Here is a 14,838-nt window from a genome sequence, read left to right on the forward strand (position 1 = left end):
AAGTGTGTAAGAAATTATTGTGCTCTGTAGTAAATTGGGAACTATTGCTGATACATACACAAAAAGATTAAATGTATTCTGAAAAGTTCTTATTGCAAAGGAAGGTGCTTTTATTTCTGATTTTAATCTTCTCAGTGGCTTTTGAGAATGAGTGAAAGTGCTGTCCTGGTGGAAACTGAGTGAAAAGGGATGTTTGATTGCAGTACCCAGGGGTTAGTTCTAGGCAGGAAATATGTAGGATCCCTTCCTTGTCTGCCAACAGATATATTACATCCACCACCTTACGTTCAATGGAAGGCAGTTTTGCACTTTTTAAAAAATCTTATGACTGCTTCTGAAAGATGTGGAAGAACCATACCCTGAAGTCCAAGTGTTTTTCTGATCTAGGTGTAGGTTTCATATGATGGTACAAAAACACAGCTTTCCATTTATAATAGCAGGAGAAATGCTCAACCATCACTAAAAGCCACGTTTGACTTATTTTCAGTTTCACCACGGTGCATTTACAGTTGTATACTGAAAGCCCTTGGAAGGCTGGCTGGAATCTTAAAGTTTGTTACTTGCGGATTATAGAGTTAAAATCCTCAGAATATGAGATGAGAGGAACTAAAGAGAAGTTTTAAAATGTTAACAAAAGCTTTATATTTTAGGAATGATTTGTGAGATGTGAACTAGAACTTAGCTTCTTCAAGTGGAGGATACTAAACCACTACCCTAACCACCACGACTAAGATGGGGCTGCATATAGACTAATTTGTTCACAATTATGAAGAACCAGGGGACAAATAAAGAAAAGAAGGACCTGGTAGCACAATTTGGAAGCACTGAAAAAGGGGTACCAGGGGACTAAGTGCACCAAAAAAATGAAATGGGACAGTATCTCCATCTTGATCATTTGATCCTCTTGCCTTTAAGTGCTGAATTGATACTTCTCAGTGTCCTTTGCCTTTCTAATACATCCCCAAGTCTACAGGTAATCCAGAAAGGAAACCTTACAAGGGGCTTTTTCAAAGCAGGAATATTTGCTAGTTTGGAGAGCTTTGGAAATATGCACAAATATAATAGCTGGGGGGGGTAAATTGAGAGGGAAAATTTGTGCAAGCTGAAGGGCTAAGAAGTTTAATGTTATTTCTAGGAGTATGCAAATTTCCTCTTCATTTACTTTCCAGCTGTTAAATTTGTGTAAATTTCCCTTCATTTGCATCCGAATCTAATAAGGACCCCCCCTCCCCTTTCTGGTACACCTGCACTTTTGGTCAACCCTCCAGCACCATTGTCAATGCTTCTGACTGGCACTAATGGATTTCTCTTTCTTTTCCCATTATTTCTCCCCTGGTGCTTTGCAACTATGTGCAAATTAGTTGATAGGCAGTCTCCTCTTGTCAGTTTCCTTGTATATTGTCTACTCAATTTTTCTGTTCCTTTGACTGCTGAAGCATACCAGAAAATTAATTAGCAAAGACTGAACGTATGGGTCAACTGGAAGACAGATCAGTAATAAGGTAAGATATGATACCATATGATAGACAGAAAGTAGCAGTGAATTGAAGTGAGTCCTGATGACAGTGAAAGTAGAAATGCAAAATCAGAACTGCAGCTGGATATTAAGAAATCAAAACTCATTAATCAAGAAGAAGTATATAACCTCCCAGTTAACAATGAATTATTTAAATTGTGAAAGATTTTACATACCTTGGCTCATTCATTAATTCAAAGGAAAACCATTGCTGAAAAATTGGAACACTGAAACATAGAAGGCAGCAGTGAAGGAACTAGAAAAGATAATCAAATTTAAGGTCTTTTCACTGGAGACCAAGGTCAAGATCATCATGTGTTCCCCATCACTGTGTATGTGTGTGAAAGCTGGATAGTGAAGAAAACTGACAGGAAAAAAATGATTCACTCAAAACACAATGCTGGAGGAGAGCTTTGTGAATACCCTAGACTCACAAAAAGAGTGTGTCCTAGATCAAATCAAGATAGAACTTTTGCTAGAAGCAAAAATGAGGCTGTTGTACTGTAGATCATCTGAGAAGGCAAGACTTCCTGGAGGAAGCAGTCATGGTAGAAAAAGTCAAATGCAGAAGAAGGAAAGAAAGAACAAATGTGAGATGAATTTTTCCTTAGAGTAATTTTTCCTTACATCAGCTGAGCAGGGATGTCATAGATAGGAAATTCTGAAAGGCTTTCATTCACAGGGTAGCCATAAGTCAAAGATGACCTGGCAGTGCAAAACAGCAACCAGAATGAAGAAAGGTCTGGGACAAGGAGACAAGAAGTTCTGCAGCAAATTCCCCTTAGGGCATGTGCCAGAAGCAGCAGGAGGACCTAGGGAGAAGAGGGAAAAGCACCCTGTGGCAAGCCCATTCATCTGTTGGGCAAAATGTGTTCCGTGAACAACCCACACCGTATAGCTTGGTCTCAAGGATAGCTTAGTATTACATGTCAGCTCGCCCTTGTATCTGTGATAGCAGCACAGTAGCAGAAACTCATCAAGTTTGTTTCTGCCTGTCACGTAATCTAGAAAAATACTGCATTTTCTGTCTGCTGTGCAGCTATAAGTGCAGAAGTCCACTATTGGGGAAAAAAGTTAACAACTCAAAGCAAATGACAGTGAGGAACATATCTGTGGCAGTTGTACAATGCTATTCAAAGAAAATATATAAATGAGTGGTTAGTAATTTATTTCCAAAAGCCACTATAGCCTCAGTATTTCATTTGTTAAAATGACATCCTTTTTGAACATGCAAAGTACTGGTCTGACATTTTCAGGGTCATTGGTCCCTTAAATTTATGCTACTTTTTAAATATTATATGGACATTCCAAACCTCTTGGCTCATCTGACTCCCATTCTGCTTCTATTGTTGAATTTACATTTGAAACAAAACAAAAAACCAGGCAAAATTTCATCTGATGTTAAGAACCAATTTTGGTTTGACAGATTTAAACAATTCTTTGTTATAGCATCAGTCAGACACTTCTGGTCTTTTTATTAGGTGCTTCCAAGTCACATAGCCTGGCCTGTGTACATGATATTCATGAAACAGTGTTTAGTTTCTTTGAGAACAGACACCCATTCAGACCCCATAGATGTGAATTTTGCAACCCATGTCTGTAATGAACTGAGTGCTGGCTTAGATTTATCGCTTGGCATCGATGCTAGGTAATTCTCAGAACAGTACTGGAAATTCACAGTAAAGCAAAGGAAAGTACCAGAAATTTTGTGGCAGATACACATAAAGTGCCTTTTCTAGTTTGGGAGTTATCCTTTTTCAGAAAAGTGATTAAAACTTTTCTGAAAGGATACTAAAGATTAACATCATCTTTGAAAACAAACACTTCAGACAATACTAAAGCAATCAAATGTTGTAATGCAAATTTAGAAATACAAAGAATGCATCTTCTGTAATCTTAAGGGGAAGTTGCAAATGTTAGAGATAATGTGATTTTATCTTCCATTAGAGTCTGTGGAATGCCTGGCTTTTTTGAGGGTGACGTCAATATCCACCACCCCATGAGCTGCACTTCTTCTAGAACTCCAGTTTTATCCATCTAGATAAAGCACAAGTGAAGAGTGAGTGAAGGATGCTAGGTGCTATTTCAGTATTACATAAGCCATTGTACCCAGCCTTCTCATTCATTCATTCATTCATTCATTCATTTTAAACATTTCTATGCCGCCCCATTCGCACAGAGTCTCGGGGCGGCTTACAAGACAAACAACCTGGAATGCCTTTTCTCCATCTCTCTGAGGCCAATTGCCAGCCTTAGAGAGGCAGCCAGGATAGTTCTTTCCACACTGGCTGTGGGGGCAGGGGGCCCTCCACATTTGGAGTTCAAACTCCATGGTTTCAGGACTTTAGAGCTAGTATTCAGTGCTCCAGTGTGGCATAGTGGTTTAAAGTATTGGATTTGGGACCACAGAAATCCAGATTCTAGTCTCCTCTCAGCCATGAAGTGACTGGGTAAGTTTTGGCTAGTCACTCTCACCCCAACACATATTAAAGGGTTGTTGAGGATAAAATTGAACTATGTAAGCTGTCTTCAGTTCCTCATAGGAGGAAAGAGGTAGCATATTCATTTTGGAATCCCATAGGATTAGGTCCTGAGAATGTTTAAAATTTGTCCAATTAGATTTTAAGAGAAAAAAATGCCATGAACATGCTTGGTTCTCTATCATTGTCACTGAATAAGACCTTTGGTTTGAAAAGGCTGAGAAAGAAATAAGCCTTTGCGAAACAAAACCATCAAAGCAAGTCTGTGTTTGACATAAGGTTATACACATGTCTTTTAGGTCTTCCAGTGTTCATTTATCTTCATATAACTAATATGAAGCAGAGATTATGGGATAGTGACTGGGGAAAGTGGTTGGCTTATTTTCAAGTCAGCAAGTCATTCACTCCATCTGGTATCCATCCTCGAATTTTCAAAGAACCAGAACATGAAATTGCTGACCCTCTTACCGAAATATTTAGCATGTCCCTAAAATTAGCTATTGTACCAGAATGGTCGATGTAACACCAATTTTTAAAAAAGGATTCAGGGTGATCCAGGAAATTACAGGCCAGTTAGCATAACATCTGTTCTGGGAAAACTGCTTTAAAGCATCAGTAAAGATAAAATCAATAAGCACACAGAGGGACAAGCCCTGCTGAAAAATTAGTAGCATGGCTCTTCTGCAAGGGGAAATCCTGTCTTACTAACCCATTGAAGTTCTTTGAGAATGTAGACAGGTCTGGAAGACATTGTTTACTAGGACTTGTAAAAGGCTTTCGACCAAGTGCTTCATCAAAGGTTCCTAGGCAAATTAAGCGGTCATGGAAAAGCTGGATGTAGGGCTCTTCTGGATCACTAACTGGTTAAAAAAAAACAACAGAAGACAGAGAGAGAATAAATGGCAACTTCTCCCATTGGAGAGATGTCACTAGTGAAGTCTTATAGGGTTATTTATTAGGGCCATTGCTTTTCAACAGATTCATAAGTGGTCCGGAATTAAGAGTAATTAGTGAAGTGGCCAAGTTTGCTCATGGCAGTAAACTGTTTAGAGTGGTTAAAAGCAAAAGGGATTGTGAAGAACTCCAAGGAGATCTCTCCAATCAGGCAGAATGGGCATCAAAATGGCAAATACAGTTTTAAAAAATCCCAACTTCAAATATACTCTAATGGGATCTAAGCTAGCAGTGACAGAGCAAGAAAGGGATCTTGGGGTAGTAATGAAAACTTGATGAAAATATCAGCCCAATGTGCAGCTGTTGTGAAGAAGGCATATTTTATGCTAGGCATAATTAGGAATGGAATAAAAAATAGAACTGCCAACATCTTTCTTCCTATTGACAAATCTTTGGTGCAGAAGCATGGGCAGGAGGAGGTCTTTCACATTCTGCCTGAGGGATTCAGTGGGCAGCTGGTTTTCCACCATTTGTACAGGGTGCTGGACTAGATAGACCTTTGGTTTGATTGAGTATGGTTTTTCTTATGTTCTTATTTTGACTTGCATTTTTAGGTTTCTGCATGCAGTGTTTTGAGATGTGATGATCTTACACATATATAATTAGAAAATTGTCCCATCAAATGTTGGAGGGTTTACTGTAAGGCAAATGAATAAGGAACTGGAACCTAAAGCTAACAATTTAATCTCAGAGGTGTAGATAAATTGAAATAACATACATTTCTAAATTTCTGTTACAGGTATGATTGCTTCCATACCACAAGGAAGCAATGTGTTTGGCCTTATGTGAACATAGCAACATAATCTCATCTAGCTTTTTAGAGAGTTTTAGTAGCAGTAAAAATTCCAGTGTCACTTAGATACAATGAATTTAAATGGAGCTTGTGCACAGTGGAGCCTTGTTTCAGTAACAGGTATTTTTTGTCATGGAATAGAGAAGAACAGGAAATATCTCCAGTAACTGCAGGAAAATGCTGGCTTCTGGCCACTGTAGTATATTCCAAGCAAATAACACACAAAACCTTCAGATTTGGTTTAACTTTTTTCCCCGAGAAACAGCTGCTACAAATTGCTGAACTGAGCTGATCTTAGTGATGCAAGCAAGTTTTCTTTTGATTAGCCTCTTCATAGAATACTACACTTCAGAAATGCTGTTTTTTATCAAATTATGTTGTCATGGTATAGTCCATTTTTTCCAGGTTTAATACAGATGATCTATAGCCCATCATTTCTGGCATGACTGTGCTTGGTCACAATTTACAAATTATTTACAATATATGTTTCAATTAATATTGCTGAGAAATACAACACTAACATTTCCTTTGTTGAGCATAATGTTCAGATTGTTGTGAACTGATTTGACAAATGGGTTGTCAAAGTCTAATATACTTTGAATTTTCAGTGATGACAAAAGCTTTAAACCTACAGCCAAACTCAATATGTTATGGAAAATCTATTACTAGATTTCTTCATACAAGTTTATACTCTATAAAAGCAATTTGAGGCTCAGATAGGGGGTTCCAAGCAATTAGGGTTGCAGTACAGTTTTCTTGCTGTTACAAGAAACCCAAGGGGACTTATGTGGTCTTCCTCATCTCCATTTTATTCTCACGTCATTTCTGTGAGGTATTTTAGTGGAAGTCAGTGGAGCTGTTTATACATAACATGAGTGGAATTGCACAGTTACCCTTCTTACCTTGTGTCCTGTGTTCACAAATTTTCAAAGTACCTGCTAAACAGTAGTCTCTGCAACATGTATCCCATCAGCCCCCACAGTTGGGAACCCAATCCAGCATGCACTGCTCCTGTTTACATCACCTGCCTCTCATGGTTTTCCACACACATGCCTGCCTTACCCATTGATAGAGGAAGTTCATTAAGGATGGTCCGGATACTCATTGGCTAGAGAAACGGGACTATGCATAGATTTGAATATATTTATGGATTGCTATGAAAAAAAAACGGGGGGGCTGACCCAGCAGGTCTGATGTTTCTGATGATTGATGTTTTTTAGTTTCTTTTTTTTAGTTTGTAGAAAATAATAATAAAATTTATTCAAAAAAAAAAAGGATGGTCCGGATACTTCAGTTGACCCAGAATAGAGCTGACAGATTATTAATGGGAACTGGCAGATACGCCCGTATCACACCAGTCTTATATTGTCTACACTGGCTGCCAATTGACGTCTGGGCCCAATTTAAGGTGCTGGTAATGACCTATAAGGCCCTAAACAGTTTGGGTCCTGGATACCTGAAGGAGCACCTGTTTGCTGCCCACCCCTTGAGATTTGAGGCAGAGGTCCTTTTCCGGGAGGCCTCTTTGAAGGAAATTAGGAGGGTAGCTACTCAGAGAAGAACCTTTTTACAGAAGCGCTCCGACTATGGAATACGCTCTCCAATGAGGTTTGTCTGGCGCCGTTGCTTTATTCTTTTCGGTGTCAGGTAAAGACTTTTTTATTTTCCCAATACTTTAACAGTTAATTGGTTTTATCCTTGATTTTATCATCACTTATCGGATGCAGTGTGTTGTAGGGTTGCTTTTTTTTGTTTGTTTTTTTGTAAGCCATCTAGAGACGTCTAGGATTGGATGGCATATAAAAACCTTAAATAAATAAATAAATTCAAGATAGAGAAATTGCCCAAAAATCAGATTTAATTTTTAAAATCAGATTTTTTTATTTTAAAAACATTGATTTTTATTTACTCTGGGATACTCTTTAATATTTACTGATACATGCATTTTTTTAAATTATTTACTTGCTTTCTGGAAGTTAACTCATGATCAGTGTAAATAGATTTTCTGCACCCTTTTTAATTACTAATATTACAATATCAGAAGGTTAAGCTCTGACCTCCTATAATGCAATGGCTTGAGGACCTAACAACACTTCCAACTTTTGAGCATATAGCATATAGACATCCTTCTTGTGTAGATAAATATAAGGATATGTGGTCTGCCTTTGTTGAAGTTTAATTGATATATTCCAATCTATCTAGTTTGACATCCTTTATAACAAAATTTATAACAAATAAACCTAACAATTTGTTTATTAAAATTAGTGAATTATCTACACATCAGTTTACTGCTTATGAACAAACAAGTTGGGGTTGCTAAGTACCTTCCACTATGTTGATTTCAATCCTTCACTCTAGAGGTAGGGCTTATTTAAAAGTTGTATCCTCTTGGAAAAGCTTTCTACAACTTATCAAACACTTGTGAAAGCAGGAGAAAATGAGTACTTTTTAGCTTAGAGCAGTAAAGTTATATCAGATTGCTTGGTTTTTTAAAACTCATTTAAGATCTAACTCCATCATAGTTTGCTTTATATAGCAATGACTTTAAAAATCCTTTAATAAAAGGGAAGGGTTTTGAACCCTCGCAAGATTCAGTGCAGTTTTAGAAGGGAAGCAGGGCCTCCTGAGAGAGCAAATGAATTAACATGTAACTAATGATTCCAATAGTGGAATGCACTGTCTTTGTTATTGTATAGTTTTAATTGTTTGGGAGAAAAAAACTTTTTTATTTGTATTGTATATTATTTGTGTGTATGTTATGAATTTGCTTTTGTTTATGAATTGATTTAATAAAAAGGAAAAAAAGCCAAAAAATCCTGTTGAAATTGCAAGGAAGTTTTACTAACTGTGTAAAAGTTTTCATTAAGGAAGGGATTCAAAAAGGAGTGTGTGCAGTGTATCCTATTTGGCTGTTAATTCAAGACCAGCAAACTTCCTCCACTGTTGTGTCAGCACCAATATAGTTCTATTCAGTCTTGTTGAACATTATGAAAGCAGACATTTATGAGTTTTCCAAACTTTCACTAGGAAGCCAACTTATTTATCTGTGGCATTGAAAATATTTGGTATCATGGCAGTTGTAAGGAGTTGTTACACCGGATTTGAAGCAGTCACAATGTCATAGCCATGCTTTCATGTTGAGGAGTCTATTTCATGTTGTGGAGATCAGTAATGTATTTATCTGTCCTTCCTGGTTTTCAAATTCTTGATGTTCTTCTGAAGAATTTAACACTTTATCTTGAACACTAGCATGGACATAATCTAATAATGCAGTGGAAAGTCAGTAGGATTCTGCTTTAAATGTCTTACGAAATGTTTAGTATAAACATTTTTTGCATGTAGAGCAGCAGCTGGAAAATGATTGTACTTTAAACAAACCTGAGTATGTCTTCATTCATTTGAATGTACTTGGAATAATGGAAATAACATGCAAAATGGTATGGGTAGTTGTGAAGCATTTTGGAAACCTCTTTCCTAGATTAGTGCATCTTAGGAAGACTGTTTCTCTAGCAGTCCAAACTATCATCTTGCGAAAATTCATATGTGCACTATAAATTGAAGGCTTTGCTCACAGTAATCTTTTTTGGGAGAGGGAAGGTATGTTGACAGACTAAGATGAGTTGGACTCAGAATTAATAAGGAATATTGGACAGGCAATGTTGTTCTGGCAATTTACGTTATGGTAATGTCTGATATCTGGGATTCCAAACTTATTAAGTAGGAAAAATTTCAGTGATTCCCATGTAAATGAATGCCTTGGAACTTTGTTAGAGAAATTCTGTAAGCAGTGTAACTTGAGTGGTTTTGCCATGCTCACACTAAGTAAGCCAATTGTTTGCATAGTTATCATCTTTTGAACCTGAAGTTAAATATTTTGAGTTACAGGAATTCCACTGTAGTATAACTTTAAAAAAAACTAGTTTAGTTGACTCTGACTCTACCCAGAGACTGTTGTGCTGTTGTTAGCACCTGTTATATGCAGATCATGTGGTTATGCATATGTTTGTGAGCCTAAGAGAAAAGGTGAATTATTGCTCATTTGAAAGTATTTGTGGTGGCTATTGATAAAAACACTGCTTGTGTGTATTTTGGGCAAAGGAGCTTCTAATCTGGAAAGGTAGAAACTTCAGACTTGCAGTGTATATGTATTTATTCATTATAAATATAGACCTGATGGCTGCCCAAAGCTATTTAAATTTTCTATTTCTTTTCCCAGGTATTCACAATGAATCTTGAAAAACTCAGCAAACCTGAACTACTGACACTATTCAGCATTCTTGAAGGGGAACTAGAAGCCAGAGATCTTGTCATAGAAGCTTTAAAGGTAATTTTTAAACATTGCTAGTGCCACAAAGCAGTATTACTGCTGCAGATGCTGTCCGCAAGTTCTACACTAACATTAGGTAGCAATGATTGATTTACTGCTTAAAACTTCAGGTTTTGTTGGGAACAATTAGATTTTGCAAACTACTTGATACTCTGTGCCTTGCCATTTAATGTCATTTGGTGACAGACCCAACAGTTTTATAGTTAAACACCTTGATTGTTACAAATCTAAGGATATCATCCTTTAATTAAAGCTGTTTTTCCTTCATTGGAGCTGAATGGTGAGACTTGATCTTCTTGTTCTCACTGTCATGTATCAGCATGTTTCCGTAAAAGAGATGAGCAGCAGCTGTAGTAGTCTTAACGGGTAGGAAAAGTAGCACAAATTCTTTCATTGGATTCCTAAGTAAGAAATTAAACAGGCTTCTCTTGTTTAAGGCTACTTCTTCAATGAAATGCATTATACTTCTGCAATGTTAAAATCTCTTCTGTTACTAGGAAATGTATTATTTGGTTTTGACTGGATCCTACCATCTATATATATTTAGTGTTTGCTTGTTATTATATTTAATTTATATTCATGATTTTTGTTGGTATCAGTGCAATCAAGGCTTATTTAGCGAATGCATGCATTTGCTTAATCACCTCAAGAAAAAAAATGAAGAATTTTTTAATGTGTGTGTGTGTGTGTGTGTGTGTGTGTGTGTGCATCATAAAGTTGATTGTAGTGGTAAATAACAAAATATAATTGGTCCTGCCCCCACTGCAAGACTAACCATTTCATGTTACATTTGGACCAAATGCATTTTATTTTAAGCACAGAAAAATCAAACAAATCAAATTACTCATTATGTCACTAGCATACTAGTAACCTATTTCAGTGTAGAAAAGGCTGGCCAGGTATGATTTCCATGCTCATGAAGTGTACAGAGTTAAGCACTAGTGCAGAGAAATCTTGTAAATAATTCAGGTATTTGCAGGGATTGTGTCAAGAACAAATCATTTGCCCGTATTAGGTATATTACTTGATTATATTCTTGCAGATTATACTTTTCTCTGTTCTTATTTAAAATATAAAGTGTTTAAATTGGCACAAGATGGGGGGAACATGTGGGTTATCTTTGAATGAATGGTGGCATTTCTATCTCTTCTTAAGCCTCATCTACTTGTTTTGTCCTTTTTAGTGAAGATCAGTGGTTGTTCTTAATATTGTCTAACAACTTGAATCCTTTGAGACTAGACGTGATTGTGTAGAGTTCAACATATGAACATAAGAATAAAACACTCTGTCCAGACAGTGGCAAACTGACCGCCCACAGATTTGCGCAAGCAGGATGTGAAAGACATCCACTAGCCCAAGCTCCTCAGCAAATGTTGTATGTAGGCATGCCACTTCTGGTAAAGGAGGTAGCACTCAGCTAGCAAAGCTAGTAGCCACTGATCAGCTTTTCCTTCATGAATTTGCCCCGTCTCCTTTTAAAGCCATCCTCTGGCCATCACCACTTCTTGTGGCAGCAGATTCCATAGTTTAAGTTGTATGAAAAAGTACTTCCTTTTATCCCTCCTGAACCTCCCACCAATCCGGCTGGCTTTAAAGGGGATTGGACACATCTATGAGGGAGAAGGCTACCAGTGGCTACTGGCCTTGCTGGCTGTATACTGTCTCCTTTACCAGAGGTGGCATGCCTGCATGCACCAGTTGCTGAGGAGCTTGGGCATGAGGGGGTGTTGCACCAACTTGCTTGAGGTTAGATCCTGTGAGCAACTGGTTTGCTACCATGTGCAGCAAGTGCTGGACTAGATGGACCTTTGGTCATATCCAACATGGCTTTTCTTATGCTCTAACTGGCTAAGGAAAATGGAATGCTCTGTGCACCTTTTTCCCAGATTTCCTTTTTTAATTTAGCTCATTATTGTGCTAATACTGACTGGAGAGAATGAAGAACACTTGGGTCTTTGGGTTGCACCACCCTTCTGCTCTTCTGCTCTGAGGAAAATTAAAAGGAGAGCAGATACTTGACTTCCATCTTGCCCGAGGCAAAAAGATAATGGAAATATGCCAATCCCCTTACTTCTTCAGGGTAGAGTAATAAATAAATAAATAAATAGGAAGTATTTGCTTCCTGTAGATTTCTGGAACACACACACACACACCCCACACACACATCCCTTAAAATTAGATGGTTTATTTTATAAAAAAAGTGGAAGTATTGACTTGGCTCTTTTTCTTGAGCGAGTTTATAATTGTACTGTTTAGGTTCTTGTTGCATTGTAGGCTGTAAATTGATTTCATTTCTGCAAAACATGAGTAGTAGTTCCTCAACTGACAGCGATTTCCTGCTCTGTGTGACTTGGTTGTTTAAAACACAAAATGAAGAAGGAAAAAACCCCCTATATTCTCATTTCACTTCCCTTTTAGAGACTGGCTGGCTGGCTGGCTGGCTTTCTTTCTTTGTGTTTTACCATCTGAGGGGTGACTCACATTATATCTAAGCAAGTGTATTAATGGATAATCTACTACATCTTGAGGGGAAAAATATTCTTGTAGATTACATATTCTTGATTTCTGATTCCTTTTATGGAAAAGGAAATGTGGGCCTCTTTCCATGCCCAATCCTGGAAAGCACATGTGCACATACTTTCCAGAATATGTGTCAAGATTTAGATACTTCTAATGGTAAATGACAGTAGCTTATACCAAAGAAGTAACTGAACAAGGAATTTCCCACCTCTCCTTACCACAGATTAAAGTCAACCTAACCTCTTCCACAGTAAGCATTTCCTGAGCATCAGGAAGCTTCAAGCAATTTGAGGTGGTTGGCTGGAGCATGAGGAGTCAGATTTGCATAGAAGTTGAACATAGACTTTGTAGAGTTGTTGGTCATCTTTACAAACAAAATGGGAACTGCCTGTCCAATGTTGGTATGACTTATTTGTGTCCCCTTATAAAGTTGCATTATCAGAGCGAGATAAGTACCAAAATATTTTGTACCTGCATATGCTCTTATTATCCAGATCAATTTGAGAAGTAGACTTGGCAAATTGTTTTCTTTAGTAGCTGATTATAAAACACATTGAGTAATTGTCTCTAAAGCATGAATTACTAATTCAACTTGATTTTAGTTTAGCTTTGTGAAGGCCGTTGCACAATTCTTCCTAAGTAAATTTAATTCACATTTGTTTACATCAGGGTGGGCAGAAAGTAGATCTTTGGATGGTTTGTACTTCAGCGCCTAGTTTTACTAACAATGGGCCATGCTGACAAGGTCTTGGGGAGGTGAAGACCAATATTTGGAAAGCTGCACTCTCTCCCTGCAGGTTTAAATAACAAAGGATTTACTCTTAAAAGCCAGGCAAGTTGCCTGTGTCTGAAAGATAAGAGCACCAAGAAATGGAGGAATACTAAAATAGCATGCAATGGGATTATTTATCCTTTAAACTGATGATTTAGGAGAGAAGAAGTTAGCTTTTCAGCATTGACTAGCAATCTTAACTTTGTACAAGGAAAGTACTGTTTGCTCAAAACAAGTGACTCATATACTATGATGCCTAAAGACTGGGTTTGTATGATATGGCAACCCATTGTAAGAGAACCATCCACAATGGGTTGTTGCATAGTACAGGCCCAGACTGCTTCCCACAGGGTGACTTGTTGGTGGTTACCAAGCTACCCTGACAGACATAGAATGGAAGGGAGCCAAGAAGACCATCATGCCCAACTCCCTTCTGAGTTTAGAACTCCAAATTAGATGGCTGTCCACTGCATCTTGAATGCTTCTAGTTTAGGAGAACCCACAACCTCCCTAGGTAATTGATTCTATTGTCATACTGCTCTAACAGGCAGGAGGGTCTTCCTGATGTTCAGCCAGAGTCTGGCTTCCTGTCTTGAGCTGGTTATTTTGTGTCCTGCACTCTGGGATGCTTGAGAAGAGGTCTTGGCCTTCCTCTGTGTTAGTACTCTTCAAGTATTTGGAGAGTACTATCATATCTCCCCTCAGCCTTCTCTTCCTGAGGCCGATCTCATCTCACAGGGCTTTGTTTCCAGTTCCTGCATTATCCTTGTTGCCCTCCTCTGAACCCTTTCCAGTTTGTCTTCATCTTTCTTAAGTGTTCCTGTCCAGAACTGGATACAGTACTCCAGATGAGGCCTAACCAGTGCATAGCTTGTTCTAATGATAGTCGAACCCACAATGAGATGTAATAGCAACCAATCCCAGGTAACTGATCTCACCATGTTAAGTGAGCTGCTCAGCAAGAGTGGCAAAATTCCCTTGTGCTAGTGCCAGACTTGCTTACGCCACTGACAGTGACAGATGCTTGACCAAGGGCTAAAGTAGCACTTGAGAGTAGTCTTCACTATCCTGCTCTTGCTGGTTATGAAATATGCCAGTTCATTGATGTATATTTTTCTGTCAAAAGCAAATTTAGAGATTTGCCAGAAAGTTTTCAAAAGAAATTTTCATGAAAAGGAGGCAGCCTCGTGATCTTTATTTTGTCAGGTACATGAAGAGTCAAGGGAGGAACGAGTGGGGCACTGAGAACTATGCAGGAGCAGTAAAGTCCTGAGGATTATCCTGTGAAGTAAAGGGAAATCACAATTGCTTTTAATGAGAAGGATCCTGCACAACTTTGCTGTACTGTGGCAGCTGTCAAATGAATACACAGCAACAAAATAACCTATTTACAGGTCGTCTGAGTCAGTGGCCATGGTTGGTGCCTGTTGTGCTGACAGCAGACACTTAACAGGACATTAACTGTACAAGCCTTCT

At 38.0% G+C, this 14,838-nt stretch overlaps 1 protein-coding gene across 2 annotated transcripts in view; it reads left to right on the forward strand.

Moving 5' to 3' along the window:
* CTTNBP2NL (CTTNBP2 N-terminal like) overlaps positions 1–14,838 on the forward strand; it is a 35,755-nt gene that overhangs the window by 2,835 nt on the left and 18,082 nt on the right. For both annotated transcript variants that reach the window (XM_044447209.1, XM_044447202.1), the window contains exon 2: positions 9,960–10,067. In XM_044447209.1, coding sequence (XP_044303144.1) covers positions 9,969–10,067 — 99 coding nt within the window. In that variant the 5' untranslated portion in view covers positions 9,960–9,968. The remainder of the gene's footprint in view (positions 1–9,959; positions 10,068–14,838) is intronic.

This window comes from Varanus komodoensis, unplaced genomic scaffold (genome assembly GCF_004798865.1).
Source record: "Varanus komodoensis strain SLA01 unplaced genomic scaffold, ASM479886v1 scaffold1, whole genome shotgun sequence".
In the NCBI taxonomy this organism is placed as follows: domain Eukaryota; kingdom Metazoa; phylum Chordata; class Lepidosauria; order Squamata; family Varanidae; genus Varanus; species Varanus komodoensis.